At 38.8% G+C, this 20900-nt stretch overlaps 1 protein-coding gene across 1 annotated transcript in view; it reads right to left on the bottom strand.

Moving 5' to 3' along the window:
* dgkb (diacylglycerol kinase, beta) overlaps window positions 1-20900 on the bottom strand; it is an 89437-nt gene that overhangs the window by 42957 nt on the left and 25580 nt on the right. Inside the window, exons 7-19 of the mRNA XM_084727588.1 lie at window positions 20067-20116; window positions 18028-18102; window positions 17643-17762; window positions 15302-15419; window positions 13915-14003; window positions 12578-12694; window positions 12195-12293; window positions 11225-11326; window positions 7632-7705; window positions 6941-7015; window positions 2124-2209; window positions 1382-1471; window positions 59-219 (exon numbers count right to left, since the gene is read on the bottom strand). Coding sequence (XP_084583714.1) covers window positions 59-219; window positions 1382-1471; window positions 2124-2209; window positions 6941-7015; window positions 7632-7705; window positions 11225-11326; window positions 12195-12293; window positions 12578-12694; window positions 13915-14003; window positions 15302-15419; window positions 17643-17762; window positions 18028-18102; window positions 20067-20116 — 1256 coding nt within the window. The remainder of the gene's footprint in view (window positions 1-58; window positions 220-1381; window positions 1472-2123; window positions 2210-6940; window positions 7016-7631; window positions 7706-11224; window positions 11327-12194; window positions 12294-12577; window positions 12695-13914; window positions 14004-15301; window positions 15420-17642; window positions 17763-18027; window positions 18103-20066; window positions 20117-20900) is intronic.

Raw genomic sequence — 20900 nt, 5'->3', positions numbered from 1 at the left:
GACCCACTGTTCACCCCCCCCTATCTGTCCCACGAATCCTGACCGAGGTCCAACTCACCACTCCGATAGAGAAATAGTTGTTGACGATACTGTAAGGCACCGGGTCCCCGCGCTCGTCCTTGTCTGCGGGTGTGACGTCAATCTTCCATCGATCCAGCATCACCTCCGAACTGTTCTCGATGTCCCGCATTATCTTCAAGAGGCTCTCGCCCTCATAGCCTTGGGAAGAAAAAAAAAAACCCACACACACGATGTGTTAGAATGTGTCTAGAACAGCTTGAGATACTTGGCTGAGACTTAACATGCAGTAAACACAAGTGCAAACTACATACATATTGTAGAGTGATAGGCTGTTTCCTCCCAGATCACAGCTACAGAAAGAAGATCTGTGCAACCAGAAATTTTTATCTACAGACTAATTTTTACTTTAATTGATTTTATGCACTTTAAAAAGCTTCAATTTGTTGAAGATTTTGTCCTGCCAATAAATTAACAGGTGCCGCTGGTCTTCTTGCCTTAAAGAGAAAATTCTAAAGATGTCAAGTGTCTGTTTCAAAGGTGTTTTATGATGCTATCAACTGAGATTAAAGGGAAACATGAAATATCTGTAATTTCTGAAAATGTTCTTATCTTTAAAACAAATCTACTGGACACCATATATTTTCAGTCTGAGTCTCAAACCACCTGTAGTGTAATTTGTAACAGAACATCATATTTTATCAGCTCTTCATATGATTTGTGTGTAAAAATCTTTATTTGTAAAGTAACTAGCAACTAAAATAGTAAAATGCAGTGAAGTAAAAGTACAGTATCTTCTCCCGGGATACAAAATGGAAAGTTAATTTCGTTGCACTTGTGTAATGACAAATAAAGATTTCAATAAATGTTTCAAATGTTTCAATAAATGTTGAAGAGAATAAAGTACTTAAAACTGTACTTAAGTACTTGAGAACTTGAGTAAATGTACTTAAATATTTGCCCCCAGTGATTGAGTGTAACTAAGTAAGTCAATGAAGTAAGAAAGAAGATATGTTACTGCATTTTTTATGAATAACTATAAGAGGAGTGCCCTTTTTTCCAGTTGAGCACCAGGACCACTAAATGTCTGTACACGTCCCTGCTGGACATTTTCTTGATTTTCTGACATTTTACAAAGATTTAAAAAAATAACCCACAGATTTATCGATAATGAAAATATTTATTATTTGCAGCCTACTATTAATTCACTGAGCTCTGTTTCAATTCGTTACAAACAAGATTGTAATAATTATGATAATAAGGCTTTGTTATAGTACAGTGCACTTATATATTTAACTGTGAATGCAATAAGGTGAATTGAGGCCACGTATTTCACTGCATTGTATCTATTTTCTGTCAGTACCTCCTCCCCATCGCAGACATCTCGCCAGGTCGTTGCCCGTGCCAAGAGGAAGAATGCACACAGGGGGGTTCCTGTCCAGGTTGGCCTTATCTGGAGCAGCGGGACAAATATCACAACACAGAGCGAAACAAGGCCACACCAAGAAAACAAACTCACTGCAAAGACTTACAAAGACAGCATCAAATCCATTTTGCAGCCCTACTTGTAAAACTACAAGTCAATATGAATGTTGAGTTGCACGGTCTATTTCGAGAGACACATTTTGCCTGACAGTTATTACCTCTCTTTGTTTTGATTGATAAAAAATTGAGGCAATTTTTGAGAGCCACAACAAGCAACACATCTTCAAGACCAAATAGAGGAGGCCAGGTGATTCTTTTTTTTTTTTCCTCAAATGATGACTAGTATGTTGTTTTCTAACTCACGTAATCATCCCATTTTACCACCCCTGAATACGCAGACTTGGACATAATTAAAGTGTTTACATACAAGCTATAAAGTAACAACAAGAGTGATGCTGCTTTTGAAAACTAATAACAACAAAGGTAATTTTACCAAAAAAGGAAATGGAGCATTTAAGTTCCACTATGTTGTACGTGATCAGACAGTATGAGTAAATAAAGCAGAGCACCAGGAGGTTTGGCAGTTTGCAATATGTGTAAAATAACTGATGCTATGGAAGCTGCAGAGGGATCAAATTCCTGATACTGTCGTATATCATAAAATGCAGTTTCTTCTGTACCGATGAAGTCCAGGATCCAGCCCACTGTGCCGTCCCCTCCGCAGGCCAGCACTCTGAAATCAGGGACGTCTCTGAAGAAGTTGAGCCTGCAAACAACAAACAGTCTGCCCTGCAGATTACAGCCACACAACAGGTTGTTTTTCACTTTGTATTTTGCCGAGTTCATCTCTCCAATTTAATGGGACTACGTGGCACTGTGGTGCTCAAAGCCCCAGAAAATACATTTGAAAGCAATACTTTCCTTCTAGTCGAGAGAAAGAAGTTCTGGTAGATTCTAAAGCTGTTCCAGTAGATTCTACAGCAGAAGCAAATTAAACTGCTCACAACAAGGTCTGTGGATTATCTTGAGTAACCTGGTCATGATTTTTGGAAAGAGTGCCTGGTTTTGAGTTTTTCAAAAGGTTTTGTGTGTGTGTGTGTGTGTGTGTGTGTGTGTGTGTGTGCGCGCTTTAAGCACCACAAGCTGAGTGCCATTTTGCCCCATTTTATTGCAGAGAAAGCAGGGGGGAAAAAGTCTTTATGGATAATTAGCACTACAGACGAGGGGAAAAATCTGTATTTTGGATTTTGGGGTGAACTGTCCCTTTGAGTACATTTACTCAAGCATCCAACAGGAACTGTAAGGTGTCCGCACTTAAATCCTTACACAAACTACTTTTTCTTCTTAGGGGATCAACATGTGGGATTCATTACCTACAGAACTCAAACTGGATCCTGACTGGTGCTTCTTGTTTGATGGTACTTTACTGTGTTAGAATTTGTGTCTCGTGTTCTCTCTGCATATTTCTTGTTGACCTCTGAATTTTGTGTTCTTACTGTACATATTCATTGTGGTGGAAGAATAACAATATTATTGCTTCAACACTGCATAAATCAAAATTATTCTTTTAAGTATTAAATATATAATCCGTCTCTTTGTCTCATACTGACCTTACACATTTGATGAAGGTGACAGAAATTGTTCAGTTGTTTCATACTTATTTATTTTAAAGTTTATGTTTTAGTTTTTACTTATTTATTTTAGTTCTATGTGCTCAATTTTATGTTATTTATTTTAGGCTTATGTGTTTGATTTTATGCTTCTATGTTTTGTGCTGCTGTACCATGCCTTGTCAAATTAAATGAAACCGAAAGCACATAGCAGCAAATACTTAATGTTTTCTATGTTACATGGGCTACACATGAACAAAAAAATTTAAAAAATATAGTTTGTTATCCTACAGTACACAGGGATGTTACTTTGTTACCTCTTATGATAAGAAAAACTTTTAAAACGTACAACTTATTGGGATTTGGTGCTGCACCATCAATCGCAGATACAGAGCCGATAAAAATACATTGTATTAAACCATGTGGAGTCTAATAAGGAATTCTCATAAAATCACAAATACATAAAATATCAGGCTGATGAAACAAATTTAAGTCTGTTTTTTGCCCCCAGGGCTGCAAAAAAAGGGTTAAATTTATGTAATTATATCAATTATTTCTATTTTTACACAAATTACATCTTCTAAACTTTTGCACTGGAAGTGCAAAGTGAAATCTAATTACAGTGTTACTTTTTTTAAGCTGTGAAGAAGACATGTTGTTGCTGAAAAGTCCCTTTATAGAATAAATTCTGCGCTGCATCACCATCATTCTGAAGTGCTCTTGCTTTCCCTTCAAGTGTTTATACTATACTACTCAAGTGTTTATATAGATATGTTTAGGTGTTTACAGAAATGAAGGTTAATTAAGACATATCAGCTTTACTCAGCCTTTCTTGACAATAAGAGAAAATGTTAAGTGTTCATATAACAGACTGTCTGTGTGCAGATCATGATGAGCATATTTCTGAGCCACGACACACTGCTTCACTGCAAACCCCCCTAATCCCACAAAATAACACATGTCGCATTGACAATTATTCATTCAGCGAGCTAGCCTGCCTGTTCGACGGCTAATTGGATCATGACAGGCAATGTTCAGTCCAACTTCTTCCGTTCCTTCACAATAACAAAGCCCTAACTGAATGAGCCAGCCTCCGAGCCTCGTATGGCGGGTAAATGATTCGCTCAATTACTCTCCAACTGGGACCACAAACCATATTAGACGCAAAACAGACGGCCGCAAACATGAAAGGCAACTTTGGGGATATTTAAATACCAAGAAACAAACACTTAATTTGCTGTAATTGCATTAGCGAGGCAGCTAATTGACAGCAGTGCGTGCGGCTGCCTCGGCCTGCAGTGTCCGACGGTGACCGTTCACCTCGCTAATGTGTGCGGCGGTGCGCACACTTGACAAAATATTAACAAGGTTACAGCGGGGCGAGGTCATCTGGAAAGTTGTGAGCTCTGGCGAGAAGCTGTGGGTTCAGCTCCAGAGAGCAGAGGGGATGCAGGTGATGTTCGAGGCCACGTGCAGGAACATCGACAGAAGAGAAACAGTGGACACGAGGTCAGCTCTGAAAACTCTGAGCTGCGTTGGCACAATCTGTGACGTGAAAGCTGTGCCCGGCGGAGGTTTTTGTCCCCTGCGTGTGCCGCTGTGTATTTATTTTTTATAAGCCACAAAGATTCTGTTTTCAGGTCTAATCAAAGCCAAACAACGTGGCAGCACGGCAGCGAGGCGTTCCTGTATGTTTTAACGCTGCTGGCAACAGCAAAGTGAAGGAGCCTCGTGCATGTAAATGATCCATTCATTTTTTTTAATCACAGACGTGAACCATAGGAAACCCGACGCCGGCCGCACCTACAGCCCGCAGTGAACCCCTCGTCTGTATGCGTGATCACACGTGGTATGGCGAGAGCTTCACCCCTCTTTCATCCGTCAGTCATCTGTGTCACCGGCTCTCCGTTCACATACGGGCTTATGCATATGGAGCCGCCGCTCGTCTGAGGCTACAGCATGATACTGTCGTCTCCAGGATTTGTTATGTGTGAACTCACCTCATTTGTGTCAGTGCTGTGTGAGGGAAGTGACTGAAGGCTCTAATACTAAAGGCCTCTCTTGCATGTGATGGTGGTTATTATATGTGAGCAACAGCAGCCTGTTTGTAAACACAAGATCATTAGACGATACTGTATGATTTTTCTGTCTTTCTTTCTTTCTATCTTGTGTGGTGTTGTGATGATGATTAGCATCATAATTAAGTATTTAAAAAGGTCACAAGTGGATCAAAAATATTCACATTTTCAGATTCATTTATAATTTTCAAACAAGACCTTGCCACCTAAAATGTTGTAATCGTGTAAAAATGTTTTTTGCAGTGAACTTTATTGTCTTGTGCATTTGAAAATTAATGAAATAAGTCATAGAAAATGCAATAATGCATTTAAGATGTATATTTACAAATTAAAAACATGAAACCACTAATCAGTGTACTGTGTAGCGTAGCTGTACTGAGAAAATGTACCTGTTTATTTCTTTGTTCTCTTCTCATGTAATTCTTCACTTTTTTTGTCACTGAGCAAAGTTATTGATTTGATATATTACATCGTCTACCTTTTTTAATAACTCAAACACAGATAATGGACATGTCTTTGACCAACTTAAAGGGCAGGTTCACATTTTTTCAAGTCTTAAAACGGTATTGGAAGAAGTGAGCCTTCAGGGCTTTCTGACAGAAATTCTTTAAGAACTCGGGGGAGCAGGAACATGGTGAAGACTTAGTTAACTGGATTATTTTCAGTTTTCTGTCACAGCTTTGTTACACTGAGACAAGGTTTGGGTGCCACAACGGATGTATTACATTAAACCTTGTATTCTAACCTCTCCCTTAAAACAGCACTTGATATAGATGAAATTGTTGTTTACTGCTCATTCGACCTGTTCATACTGAACATTAAGAGATCTCTTATTTATTGAGTTACTTTTTTTGTTCTTTTTCAAACAACGTCTCTTTGGGTTTCTGTGCTGAGCAGCAGAGGAGGGACAGTGACACAAAGAGGGACTTTTATACTGAAAAAAACATTAACTTTGGACAATATTACCTTGATTTGTCTAACTGAGACTGATAAAGCTGCATTTTAACTTTAGCTAAACCTTGGTGTTTTTGCACAGAATAAGGACGAGATTTTGTCCTCTGTCACTTAATGTCACATTATGTCACATATGGCTGATATGAACATAAAACAGTATTAAAGTGTGTCCATTAGTATTATTTTTTAGGTTTTTATATCATTCTGCAGCTTCCCTTTAGCGTTCCTTATGTATTCAAATTCCAACAATCAAATATTGGTTGAAGGACACACGTTTTAGGGTCAAACTGCTTCTAAAACTTTTTCCCACATGATGACGTTACTAGTATTACTACTACATATAAACCTCCAAGGTTGATGAGGAGAGGGGAGGGGGGAGCATTAGTGCTGCAACCCATGTCACTGATTTTAAAAGTGACCCTGGCAGCTTTAGGGGCCTCCAGAGGGGCCTGAGCAAAATGCTGAAAAAAAATCATAAAAATATAATAGAATAATTATTGTGTGAATTAACTTCTAAATCTTCTTGGCTGTGCCTGTCTTTCTAATTGCCTGCCAGTCAAAATATCATTTATCCCGTCATGTCCAGCTGACAAAAGCTCATCTGAAAAAAAAAAATCTGTTGCACATATGAATATTTTTGAGTGCTCCTGATGTGTTTTCTTCCTTGAGATCTGAGAAATCTTGCAAAAGTGAGGACTCAGCCTGAAGTTAATGCTGTTTGGGGGTCCCTGTAAAGGTGTGCAGATGGAGTCTCCCTTTAATGCACATATGAGCATTTGACTGTTGTTCTAAAACAGAATTGAAAAGTTGCGAACCCGTCCTTAAAGTGATCTGAACACAAGATGACCAACATACCCTGGCATGGGTCCATTCTTGGCCAGGTTGTACACTTGTCTCGGGTTCAGAAGATACTGGAACTTCCTGTAAATCCTGCAGGAGTGAATATGAAAGGAAAAATAAACATCGGAAAACATCTCTTAAAAACATCAAAACAACACAAAATACAAACGTATAACTCAAAGATCACAGATCAGGCCTATAAATGTGAATTTGGTGTTGACGCAGACTGACGTCCAATCAGAGCGTGACAAGGCAGTGGACTGGGCAGCGGGGTGGGACATACCCAAAGTCCCCTTGAGGAGAAACCATTAGAAAGACTAATTCATTTTAATTTCAATTTCATTATATCAACTGGCTGAAGTCATATTTTGATCTCATAATTTAAACAAATGAGGGCCGGCGTAATAAGGAGTGAATGAATATGTTTCAGTAATAACCCAATTAGCCCTGGGTTAAAGAAGGGGGACCAGCCAGGGACGTGACAGCGAGGAGGGTGTCTGTGGAGAGGAGGTGGGGCTGATGGGGGTTTGTGTGATCTGACGGTGAAGGCGGCCGGCGTTTTAGGTTAATGTTATTGTGTTTTTATTTGACTAAGTAAGCCTAAAGCACTCGGCAGCCAGAGGCCACGCTGCTGCCTTCCCACTGCGGCTGAGGAGCGGGGCTTCAGAGGCCTCTTGTAGCATGTTGAGACAGATTGTGTACTTACCTCTCTCCCTGCTTCCCCCCGCTCTTCGGATTGACAAACACTAGCAGAGGATGAGTGCCCTCTATTGTTGTGATCTGAATGGGAGATGTCAAAACAAACCGTTGGTGTTTGGAGACTGCAGGATGCTTCACAGGAATTCACTTTCAAGCCATATCCCTCAGACATTTTAGCGAGTATATACAGCACTTCCAAGCGATGCCAGTCATCTGGTCCATTTCATAGTTTTTCCTGTTTCGTTGCAGGGATGCACAAGTGGCACCTGGCTGTGGGAAAGTGTGGGCGCTCACCAATTCTGTGTCCAGACAGTCCAGATTTAATCTAGTGTTAATTATAATATCTAATTATCAAGGAGAACAGTGATAGAGTCACACAAAAATGTACTTTTAAGGCAAAATTTCTAAAAATAAATTACATAAATGTTCCCATTAAATTGATTTTTGGGTCAACTGATGGAGTATATTCAAAGGATAAGAGTTTATTTTTTTCTTGTTGTCCAAAAACCCACAAAAAAAAGACAAAAAAACAAAGTGTTAGTTCCCTTCCCTCTCACACACGACAGATGTAATGAGAGAAGAACAATGCAAAAGACGTAACAAGATGAAACAGACAAGGGACGACCTTTTACTTTTATATTTTGACTACATTTCTGTGCTGAACTTTTTAATTTTTACTTGAGTAACAAAGTTGAATTAGTACTTATACTTTTACTACTTTTCTTTTTTATACAAATATGTGTTCTTTTGCCACCTCATGGCACTCAAGTGAGTGAGAATTGTGGGTGGCGTCTGATGGGCGGCTCTAACAGGGTTTTTTGCAAGTCACTGTAATTTCTCCTATACATGTTTGGAAAGGGAGGATGAGGCGAGTTGGTCGCGATCTGTAACCTCACGACTAAATGCCACTAAATCCTACACACTGGTCCTTTAAGTGCACTGATTAATATCTATAGCAGAAGGACGGTGGATGTGGGATTTACTCAAAATAAATAACTACGCTCATAGGAAAGAAGGAACATGACATGGGATTTGTTGACAAAATGAAAAAACTAAATGTATAATTTCAGTCAGTTTTTCATAAAATGCAGCAGATATTCTGTTTTTTCACAAGTCATGGTGGCAATGAAGGCCCGGTTTCAGTAACCAGGCAGCTATGGATATACCATACAGTAAAACAACCCATCTATCTCTCAGCCAATCAATACTCTCAGCCTGATAACTCATGATTCACAATTCAGTCGTAATAGTTATTTGTCACCGCTTCCTAATTGGCAGGGCAGTTTGTCTCGCGTGACGTCGGAGAGGATTTTCTCTGAGCGGTGCTGAAACTGTGGACGGACAGACAGAAGCTGCGGTGCCGGAGGCCGGACTCACAAACACATCTCTAACCCAGCGGCCCCCTGTTTGAATCACCCCTTCGTGCAGTTGGTCTTCAACAACTCGCCCCGTGCTCTCCCTGACACAGATGAAGCGCTTAACTCCCCCTGTCTGCTATCCCAGCAGGCCAAGGGTGAATTAATGAGCTCCCTGTCCAGTCCAGAGTGATCCATTACTTCCTGTAATTATAAATAATAATCTTGATTATTATGCTGGTTAGCCGGCGAGCGGCAGAGATGGATGTGCCTGGGATATGATTCATCATATTTCTCTCCCAGCCTCGTGTAGACGAGCAGTCGCCACAGACAGCGGCAGGTTTCCATCGCCGGCATGCTGGCTGACAGATATTAGAGAGGATCAGGCCGGACTGGGCTCTGCTGTACAATACTGATTATCAGCAGGGCCTGCAGAGTCCCATCATATGTCCTGAGACCAACTGTGGGGTTTCATTTAAAATCAATGAGAAACAGGCTGACACATCAGAATCATGTTTACTGCCAAGCAGCCTTACACATACGAGGATTTTTGGTATTGGTGATTTGGTGCATAACAATAAAAATAGTAAAATATTTTCTGAAAAAAGAAAAAGTAAGTAGACAATTTAAATTAAAAATTAAATATAAGGGGTCACTGGAGGCCACTTGTTCATGTTCAATACCAGCACCTCAGCCTTGAGTATCTGCACACAGATAACTTTTAGTCACATTTTTGTTTTTGAGCATCATTCAGATATTCAAAATGATATTTAAATAAATTGCATAAAAGCCCAAATTGCACTTGGCTGTTTTGTTTTTCTCTTATTTGAGCTTAAAACACCTCCAAAGATCTGACATGACGACAGCGCTGCTGACTGGTCTCACTCACATTCTACAGCATGTCGTCCTAAAGTTACACGTAGTTTGGGACAGTATCAGGACAGTACTGATAACAGACTGGCACATCTCTTTAAAATATTGAAAAACATGAAAATATGTACAATAAGTTATTCAAATTAAAGAGCTGTACAGCTTTGTGAACAGACATTATCTTATTGTCTTCATGGTATTTACATTTGAGATCTGCACCAATATGCCTCACATCTGACAATCAGACATTTTCAGATTTTTTTCAGTCCAAGACAAAAAGTGGGTCCAAGTTTTTATTATTTTAGCTCCAGAACTTTGAAACAAACTCCTCAGTGTCAGATCACATTGCTGAGACAGAACCACATTTCAGAAAGCTTTTAAAACCCTGCCTGTAAGTAAGTTCAACTTAATTTTACACTAGGGGGAATAAAATAGTTAAATTAGCTCCACATTTACCCGCTGCAGCATCACTCAGATATCACAGTTGGTCAGATAATATGAAGCAAAGTAGGCTGGCATTTCTATAACGTTTTTACAATTTTTATTCCTTTGTTTTCAGATTTTTACTTTTATCTTTTACTGAAGTAAAAAAAAAGCATACCACTCTGCAGAAAAACTGTTCAGTTTGGATAAAAATTCCATTTTCACTCAAAATGATGAAGGCACTCGCAAATGACAAGGTAGTACAAAATTTGAATCGTAGTTAAGTGTTTCATTTTAAACTTTAGTTAATATTTCACTGAATTTTTCTTTCTTTCTTAAAAGTACTACAGTATGAGAATCAAAACATAGTTCAGGTGTCAAATGTACTAATTATGCAGAATAATATGCTTTAAATTATTGGGCTACAATGACTGATGCACAACCTGATCTATAATACTGAGTGATATGTGAGTGATGTTGCAGCAGGTAAACGTGGAGCTAATTTAATTAGTTTATTCCCACAAGTGTCAATTATGTCTAACTTACTCTTTAAGAATGCATCATATTCCATTTGCTCTTAATGTGTTTTGTTTTATCAATTTGCAAAGTAACTAAACTTATCAAGTAAGTAGAGAAAAAGTAAAATCTTTGCCTCTGAAGTACAAGGTAACAGAAAATAGAAAAACTTGACGTGTGCTTCCAGCCTAAATTTATTTGAGAACTGAGAGTTGTGACTTGGTGAGGATCTGGTGAATTACGTCCAGGTTGACATTTTTTTCTTCACCACAGTATTCTCAATGAGATGAGTTAAAAAACATAGAGATTAATATTGTTCAGATGAAATGTAAGTGATGCTGGTGTGAGTGTTGCAGTATGATACAGATATACTGTACGTGTGTTGTTCAAACAAATTAAAGCAGCAGGATTTTACACTGAGATTAAAAAGACTCACCTGCAGCCCTTGGCCGTCCACCGTGACTGAGTTTGCTCTCTGCATCTTCCCTCGGCTCGACTGGCTGGACCGCGAGTCTTTCCTCAGTGTCGACTGTCTTTCCTGAGGTCAAAGGTCACACAGGTCGTTAAAGGATCCAAAGAGGTCATTTCCACTGTTAGGAAAATGTGACTTCAACTCTTAGAAAATTATTTATAAGACAAATTTGGTTTAAAAACAATATTTTCTTTCTGTTGTTGTTTGTGTTTTATGCTGTGGCTACCAGAGGGCGCAGACTCTGGCATTTTTTTCTGGCTACTTTTAAGGGAACAAAAATTAAGAAAGGAAGAAACATAAATACATGATTGCAACGGGAGAAAAGCTTTGGTAAAGCATTTGGATCGTCATTTTGGAAAATAAATCACTTTGTTTTTATGGGGCATTATTTCCCAATAATTCACTAATCCAGAAAGTTACCTGCAAGGTATGATTTAATCTGTTGCTAATAATTAAGGAAAGTAATTTCCTAGAAAGAACTGCTCCATTTAAACTAAACTTGCAGAAATTGAAATTGACCTGCTACAACCCAACAAATGAAGTACAAAAGATCAAAATATTTTTTTTTAAATGAGAGACTTTCTTCTTAGTGTTTAGGAAGGGGATGTTACAGTGATTTTATGTTGGCCATGTCTGCTGTAAAAAATAGAATTAATCTATTCATAACTTATAAATGAAGTCAAGATCAGAACACAAAGTGGATAATCTTTGTTTGAGAGACACTTAATGACCAATTTTAGGTGCAGCCCGCCTCCCTTAAATAGACTTGAGCCATTTTGGAAATAATTTGCTACCAAAAAAAAAAAATCTCTGCCATCTCGGCGCTCAGTGGGAGAACACAGGCCGATGATTGCATCCTCAGATAACACTGTGTCAAACAAGGTCAGGCTCACTCAGCCACAGGACCGCTGACCATCGAGGAGTGAAGTCTTACCAGGATGATGGGGCAGATTGAGTTGGGGGGCAGGATGTGATCCTTCAGGGGTCCGCAGTCACACTCAGGTTTCACATGGGAGGCACACTTGTTATGGAGCTGGAGGAGGGAGCAGCCGTTTATTAACAGACAAACTTGTGTCGGTAAAACCAAATGTTTCATGTGTACATTTTCAGGTGTACGCTCGGAATTTATTTGCATTACATGTGTCATTGCCTCTGTTTTATTTTCTATTAACTAGCAGCCACAAACAAGTGTTTTCTGGGTGTAAATTGGTGGGATGACTCGTGAGGTATCAGAGGTGCTAAAACGAAACCCTAAAATACAAGAAGCAGTGGCAATATAATGAGGAGGTGGCTGCCTCCCCTCAGGTGGTGGCTTACCGTGATTTGACACCACACACAGTGGAGCCCAGTCAGGCCCTGGTAACACTTAACGGTTTTGTGACACTTGTCACACTTGGTGGGGCAGTTCCCTTCCACCCAGAAATGATGCATTACCTGCAGAGAGAGGGAGAGACAGCGTACAGGGAGGCAAAGAAGTGAGAAAAGAAACACGGTGCAGAAAAACAAGATATATACAAAGGCACAAGTGACACAACAATTAAAGACAGCAAGAGGGAAAGAAAACAAGCAAGAAGGAAAGAGGAAAAAGCTGAAAACTGTTTCTTGGTCAAACCGGCCATTAAGGGATCCCTTTATAACGGTTTTCAGATTTAAGTGATGGAGGACAAAAAGGTATAGTCCTCATTCTGTGCAAAAACTCATTCTAAAGTTTAGCTAAAGATAATATGGGACTTCAGCAGCCAGAGTTATTCAAACCAAGTGAATATCTTCCAAAATTACAGTCATTTAGAGTGAATTTGTCAAATTCCTTCTTTGTGTTTCTATCTTTCCATCGCAGCTCTGCACAGAAACACAATGAGGAGATTTTTATTTAAACAAACCGTACCTTTGGAGGTTACATGCTTGTTAGCAATTGATCTCTTAGTGGTCAGTATGAACAGAAGAAAATGATGGGAGCAAACAAAAACTGTCTCTGTGTATATTGACAGACGTGAAAAAATGTGAATCTGTCTTTCTGTGTTTGAGTTATTAAAATAGATAGTAAATAAACAAATAACAAATAACTTTGAAAAACTACATGAAAATAACAAAACTCTCAATATAGCTCTTCATAGAGGCAAGTTAACACTGTACATTGGTAAGTTAGTTCACAAAAATACACCTAAATACACTATTGCATTTTCTATAACTGATTTTATTTTGTAAATGCAAAAGACTGAAGAAATGCACAGCAAAAAATTACAAAATTGTGCTACTTTTAACAATACTGTAATATTTTTTTAGATGGAAAGCTGAGAAATCTGTCTTATACATCATGCTTTTCAGAAATTGAATGTTTTGTTGCATTGTTGTTTTTTTGGTTGCATTTAAATGCCACTGTAACCATTATTATGTTTATTATTGTTAACATTAAGAATGAAGAAAGAAAGAAAGAAAGAAAGAAAGAAAGAAAGAAAGAAAGAAAGAAAGAAAGAAAGAGGCCAAACAAATGATGCTGTCTGTGTTTAAACCCGCCTTATTCAGATAATTAGCAATGCTTAGTAGCAGATTGAGTTGTTTTAATTCCATTAGAAGAAGAGAAGCCCTCATCCTAAGCTCCATGGAGCATCGCTGATCCAAGCGTGCCAACTGGTAAACACTCCAATTGGACGCACCTCTGTGTTTTTCTTGGACTTGACATAGGTTTTGATGCAAGACGGCGGCGCACGAGCCACGCAGCGCTCATGGACCGTGTACTTGCAGACTGGGGAAGAGAGAAAAAAATTTAATTTCAGACTTTTGACTAGGAAAAGAGGGAACACAGGAAAGGAAAAAAAACAGACTTTTCATACAGTTATAAGTGATATACACCCGGGTTTGAGTAATGTGTTTGTGAAAGCTGTTGCCAATATTCTGTGAAAAACAGCTTCTGTGTCTGGTGAAGAGCAGGGTGCAAAATATCCACTGAAGCTGAAACAAAAGCAATTTTTATACTTAGAAAAAAAAACAGAATAAAAAAAAAACTCATAATTTCGAGGCAAATGCCTTCTTTAGATTTTTGAGTTCAAAATCAAACTCAAGTTTTGAAATAAACAAAACAAAGTTTTGCTGACCTGTAATCTTTTGTTGAGATAATTTACTTTTATTTGTCAGATAAACTTAAATCTTTGAATTGAATCTTTAAATTGTTCACAGTGAGCTTTAAATCTGATTTTTCATTATATGGGATGTTTGAAATTAAATGGTTGAAAATGAAAATATTGAAGCGTTTACCATGATTCACTTTCACTTCAGTATTCACTTTCCATGAGTTTACTCCACAATTTTTCATTTTTTTGGTGTCTAAACCTCCATCTCAACAAAACATTATTCGTTATTCAAACTTTTTCAAAACTTGGAATCAGTAGGATTTGTCAGAGCTGTTCATAAATGCAACAGAAAGATACCAGGACGGCAGATGCAGACATTTTGAGTTGTGTCCTGAGCACGGCAAAATAATGGAAAGTGATGAAGGACAGGAAATAAAGACAGAGGCCAGGGTCTCTGCAGCTACTGACACCACCACATGGTCAAAAGTGATGATTAAGAAGGATCATGTTCATGTAGTGTATAATTTTTTTAATTTGGGAAAAGTTGCATAATATGCCTTTAAGTATGTATTACTCTATGTACACTATATCGCTACTGAGTTTATATATTGTTTTTAAAGATGTTGCATATTATAACTTTCAGAGTTTGAGGTGGATTCAACTAAGTTGCCTTGAAATTTTATGTTTTCTCAACTTTTACAGTTTATAACGGAGTTGCTTCATTGTCTTTTTTTCTCATTATCCTCCATTTTCAGAACTGAAAAAGCTCCTGAAATGATATTTAAACCATCACAGGACGCAGAAACTCTTAAATCCAAAGCTGATAGCATTTTTTTCTCCAGGGCCAGGTGAAAAATAACACACCAGTGTTTTTATGTAAATTTGATCACAAAGCATCACGTGAACAGACGATCCTGGCCGTGTGTGTTGTATTGTATCTGTCTGATGTCTTAATGGTAAGTGAATTACTCACATGAGCAGCAGAGTCCCTGCTTCCCCAGTCCAATTAGCATGTTGAGACACAGGTTACAGTAGGCCGGCTTGTTGAAGTGCTTCAGTCTCCACACATGTTGTCCGTCATCTTTAACATTCTACAGTAAAAACAAAAAAGATGAATTGATTGAATGACTACTGATCACCGTTGCTGCTGTTTTATTATATCATTTTTGATTCTTTTGGGAGAATCATCAGCTAATCATTTTTCTGATTTATTTGGCATTTAGCTTCTTGGTTAATATTTTTACAGAATAATTTTTATTTTAATCTGCATTTTACTTCCAGCTGTGTGGCCCAAACGCAGTAAAAGACAGAGGACAGGTTTTGCTGTCTTGCCTCTGCAGTAATATTCATTCATAAAAAATGACACTTGGTGGGGGATTTCTGCTCAAGTTGGTCAAATAGTTCCATCTAGTGGAAAATCGACGAACTGACGGCACTCTTGTTAGTTTGAGGATCACTCAGCAGCTGTAGGGACACACACATGTGTAAGGATATTCTCAGGAAACCACTGGGGAGTGTGTGAGCTGTTACAAGATAATTTATGAATTACAGAAAAGAGTTCAATGATGATGAAGAATGTCTTTCATTTGTGAAATGTGTCTTTAGTCTTTCTCACATACAGGAGCAAAGCCCACTGGAAAACTGAAACAGATTATTTCAGAGTCACCTTTTAAATTTCAGTACATGAGCCGACAGTACGATCCAAAGTAATTTATGATGCACCGTTAGAGAACAGATGTAAAAGTACTCCTGTGACTGTAAAGTGTTATAATCATAATCATCAAATAAGGTATGAAGAGCTGAGGAGAGGCTGATAAAGTCAATTTACACGAGCAAGATGTGAGAGAAGGCAGCTTCACTTTTTGGAGGAGCTGGGGAGCGAAATACAGATAGATGTATAGAAACACTTTAAAGTATCAGTCCTAAAATAGCAACGTGTCCAGTTTCAAGCTACTGATAGTCTGATTTACGGGAAAAAAAATATATATTGTACAGAGCGGGAGATGTGAAGCAATGAGAGAAAATCATATATTTCCCCTGTTGTGACAACATGTTCATCCAGATGTTTTAGGAATCAGATCTCAAGGCAGTTACTGTCACACAGGATGCACATCATCAGGTGAGATTTCATGTGTTTTACAGTGATGTTTGGACCCTATTGTTGGTCTGTCAGTCAGTTCATCACTTTCATCCACACTAAAATATCTCAGATACTATTGGACGGTGGGATTATGTTATATGTAGTACAGATATCCATGGTGTCCCGAGGACGAATCCTCTGGTGGTTCTCTGACATCTAGCGAGATTGGTTGAGAAATTTATGAAAACCATTATAGCGCTTCTTATCCAGAAAAGCTACAGCTCCATCATTTATATGTACTTGTCTGCAAGTCCGTCTTGCCCTGTACAACATGGCAGCAAAGTTGATGTACGATCGAAAGGCCAATGTGGCGTCTATGATTTTCAGTGAGCTAACGCAAAATAGCAGCAACACTGGTAACACCTGTGTTTACACTACTATTTCATGTCAAAATGGCTGCTGTGAAAAAGTTCTGTGGTCTAATACTTTGCTTTATGAACAAATACCTGCATAGGTGATGGAATTCTAATCAGCCTTTATAGAACTTTGTGTTTAACACTAACTGGCTAACATGCTAAACTAGCATGTTAAACACTGTATCTGCTGTGCATCAACAAGTCAATGTGAGCATATTAGCAGGCAGACTTGAACATTTAGCTCAAATCACAGCTGTACAGCCTCACAGAGGTAGTAGCACGGCTAAAGCTGTGTTTCAAATCGCATCCTTTTTCTTTGTTTTTTGTTCTGACAACACAGTGCAGCTTCCCTTATAAACTGTGTAACATTAAGCCTTAAACTTTGACCCTCTAGCTCATCCTCTGTTGTCCACAGCACAAAAGTCAAAGTAAAAAGTCTCAGTCAGTGTGACATATCATCCACTGCACAGAGGATTGTGGGTCAGAATGGCCTGAAACTGTGACTGGATACAGGACATCCTGGTATTTTTTGCATACTGCATTTGATATACAAAGTATTGGCATAGCAAATAGTATGACAGTATGGATATCTGAATGCACCCTAGATCTTGTTAATGGACATTCTGACATTGTTAAGTTACTGCACACATTTGTGCAACTCTTACGAAGAACTGTACATCTGTTCTTTGTTGACTACATAAGCTATGTATGACATTTTTGGGTTTGTCAATTCTGACTTATAAAGAGACAATAATGGAAAAACTGGCAGCTCTTTTTTGGACCATTAGCAAATTAAAGTTATCTCTTTGTGGACTCACTGTCTCCAGGCCCAGCAGGACCAGCAGTGGGATGGTGGTCATGCCTCCCTGGATCCACTCCTCCAGTGACACGGTGCCGTCATGATCATAGTCGATCTCCCGCATCATTTCCTGGAGGATCTACAGTATGAAGACAAACATTAGTCAAAAGAGAAGAAGAGTATGATTTTTTTTCAGCTCTTGACTTCAGTAACAGTCTGTAAATTGGGAACACTTTTGGGTCCAATAATTCTTTAAATAATGAGTGTTATTTCTTCGTGAACTTTCAGGAGTGCAGATACAGAAATGATGCATAAAAAAGGCCCAAAGTTTTCCTCCACAATATATTAAACTTTCAAAAATTCATACTACTGGTGATTCCTGTTAACTGGGCAAAATGTCTTACTGGTTTCAGCTCAGTCACGTCCCATTCCAGGTACTCGGCTACGTGCATCATCTGGGAGATAATGTGCTCCAGCTCCTGTGGCGAGACCACAGACAGTCATTACAGGCACGAAAATACTGTGTTTACCTTTCTGTATATTGCAGCCTTACAAGTCGATGTCACTAAATGTCTTTGGTGTGAATAGACTGATAAACAGCGTGTAATAGCAGGTTGGGAACGTCATTCTTCCGCACAGAAGAGTTGCACAGAGGAAAACAAAGGCAGCGTGGGAAGAGCTCTGAGCCTGATGGTTTAATTACAATGGTTGCTTTTTGGGGGCAGATGCAGAGGGGCGACGTTATTATCTAGCGAGATACTGAAACACTATGATGCACTTTGGACCTCTTTAATATGTTGAGTATCAGTATGAGTGTATGAATGCAAGAGAAACTGGCTGTTGTTTTATTCTCTATAAAATCAGCAGTACAATTTGGGTCACACTAAATTAACATCTTTTTTCTGGTCTCTCTGTCCTCTTTTCATGCCCTCTCCCAGTTGATAATGGGATACTAATAATGGGATACATTACAAAGCCCCTCCACCCACTCCACCCTTGCTCTGTCCCTCTTAACCCTCTAATTCTAACACCCCCGACTCCCTCCTACACACTTTCTATACATACACACATTAGCACTGGTGCTCTTTCATTCATAAATAAACCCACGCCCAATGTTTTCCCTCTTTAATTCGTCTTTTCTCTCATCCATTCATTCATATACTGTACATTTACCATGTGTTGAAAGGTATTGTAAGTTCAGACTGATGCAACACTTATTATTTGTTTCTATAGATAGACAGACAAACAGGATTGTAATGTAATGTTACGTTCACTGGAAAGTGCTTGTTTTGCCACCGACAGGCTCAGTTTGTTATTCTATGTGTCTGATAATATTATGGAAAGAATCCCTCCATAGAAAAATCTTTTCAGAAAGATCTTCTGTGATGGGGAACTGAGAAAATTCCCAAAGACGGCAGACTCCTTTGATTATCATTTTATCCTGCAGAACATCAGAGTTGCTCGCTGACCACGGCCTCGATCAGTTACTATGTTCGTTCAGTCCAAACCAACCTGCAGTTGGCACTGCAGCCTGTTTTGTACTGGCCGCTGAGGTGATCTACTGGAGCAATTCCAAAACTTTTTATTCCTTACCCTGTGTTAGTCATTTAGTCTCTGAAATATGTATAAAATACAGCCCTGGTTTAAAAATACTAGAATGGCCCTTTTTGGAGTTTTAGTGTAAAACGTACAATATAATGATGACAGCACTTATCATTATATTGTAAATGTTACTTCACTAGTTTATTGAGTAAATTAATACTCATTATTTTTACTGATCCTAGTCAGTATTGAGTCTCTTTTATCATGTACATTTGTTTATTTCTATGAATCTTATTAGCAGTTTCATATCGTCAAAATCAAACAGCTACGATGCTTAATGCAGGTATACAAACAAACAGAGATTGATCAATCTGTCAACTGACAGAAAAATAATCTGCAATTTTGGTGATTGTTCATCAGTTAAATACTTTTTAAAGCAAAACCATTCAGTTGATCAGCTCCTCGACTGTGAGGATTTGCTGCTTCAGTTTGTCTTTTGTGATAATAAACTGAATATCTTCGGGTTGCAGAGAGTTTGTCAGACAAAAACAAACGATTTGACTTTGGGCTTTAGGAAACTGTCACAAGCATTTTTCACTTTTTTTTTCTGACATTTTATAATCCAGCTGATTAACTGATTAATCAAGAATATAATCCTTGATAACTGATAATGAGAACAAACATTAGTTGTTAAGTCAAGTCATTTTTATTTATGGAGCCCAGAATCACAAATCAGTTAGACATGATAAAGTCTCCTCTCATAACTGCACTTGTCTCTCTGTCTGTCTTTAAAAAAAACATTAAAACACCAACATATTTTGAGTCACGATCAGTTTTAATTTTTGCACTTTCTAAAAATGTATCTGAGGTGAAATTTATTCATTAGAGGATAAATATTTACCGAGCTGTCCAAGGAGCCGTTTCCATCTGTGTCATAGAGGCGAAACATAACTGTGGAGACAAAAACAAAATGTCAAGTGACAGTATTAACACCCTGTACTTTCCTCCACCCTCCCCAGCCTTTGAAGTGAACATTAAAAGGAGCTTTTGGCAGAAGAAGCCACAACACTCACTGCTCCATGAAAAAAAAAAAAAAAAGCTTTCCCCTCTGTGTTAATATCACTGAGTACTTCACTGCATGCAGATACAAAGCAGTTATAAGCATCTAAATGCTGCAACTGTAACTGTCCCCCAATTGCCACTCAAAAGAGTCACCATGGAAACAGAAAGCTCCCACATCCCGGCTGCGATTGGCTCGTCCTTGTGTATCGTAAACACCCCCAAGTCTGAGTGTAACAGAATCGTGACAACAACAACATGACCTGGCTGCAGATCATTTCCATGCTAATGCTATACTTAGAGGTGCTCTGACTAACCCACCGCCGCACCACCTCCACCTCCACCTCCACGTGGGCGCAGCTGAGGTGCAGCGGAGGGTGGGGTGCTGACATCATAAGGGGTTGACGTCAGATGGCGGTTCGTCAGGCCACTAACGAGGAGCTAATTGCCAGTTTCCTGAAGGGGTGTGACCTTCTGGGGCAAGGGGAGGGGGAAGTGACGCTGGTGTTGAGTGTTGGGTGGAGGTTTGATGGTGTTAAGAAGAGGTGATTGTGGCGACCCAGAGGGGCCTCAAAAAGGTTATAAAATGCCACAGAGGATGAGAACTGTTTTTAAATTCTGTCTGCTGGACAAATGTGTTGGACAGAAAAAAATCTCTGAGTGTAACCGGAAAAAA

The sequence above is a fragment of the Lutjanus erythropterus genome, chromosome 9 (assembly GCF_056507025.1).
Source record: "Lutjanus erythropterus isolate fLutEry1 chromosome 9, fLutEry1.hap2, whole genome shotgun sequence".
NCBI classification, from domain to species: Eukaryota; Metazoa; Chordata; class Actinopteri; order Lutjaniformes; family Lutjanidae; genus Lutjanus; species Lutjanus erythropterus.
This window is presented reverse-complemented; position numbering and strand designations above follow the sequence as displayed.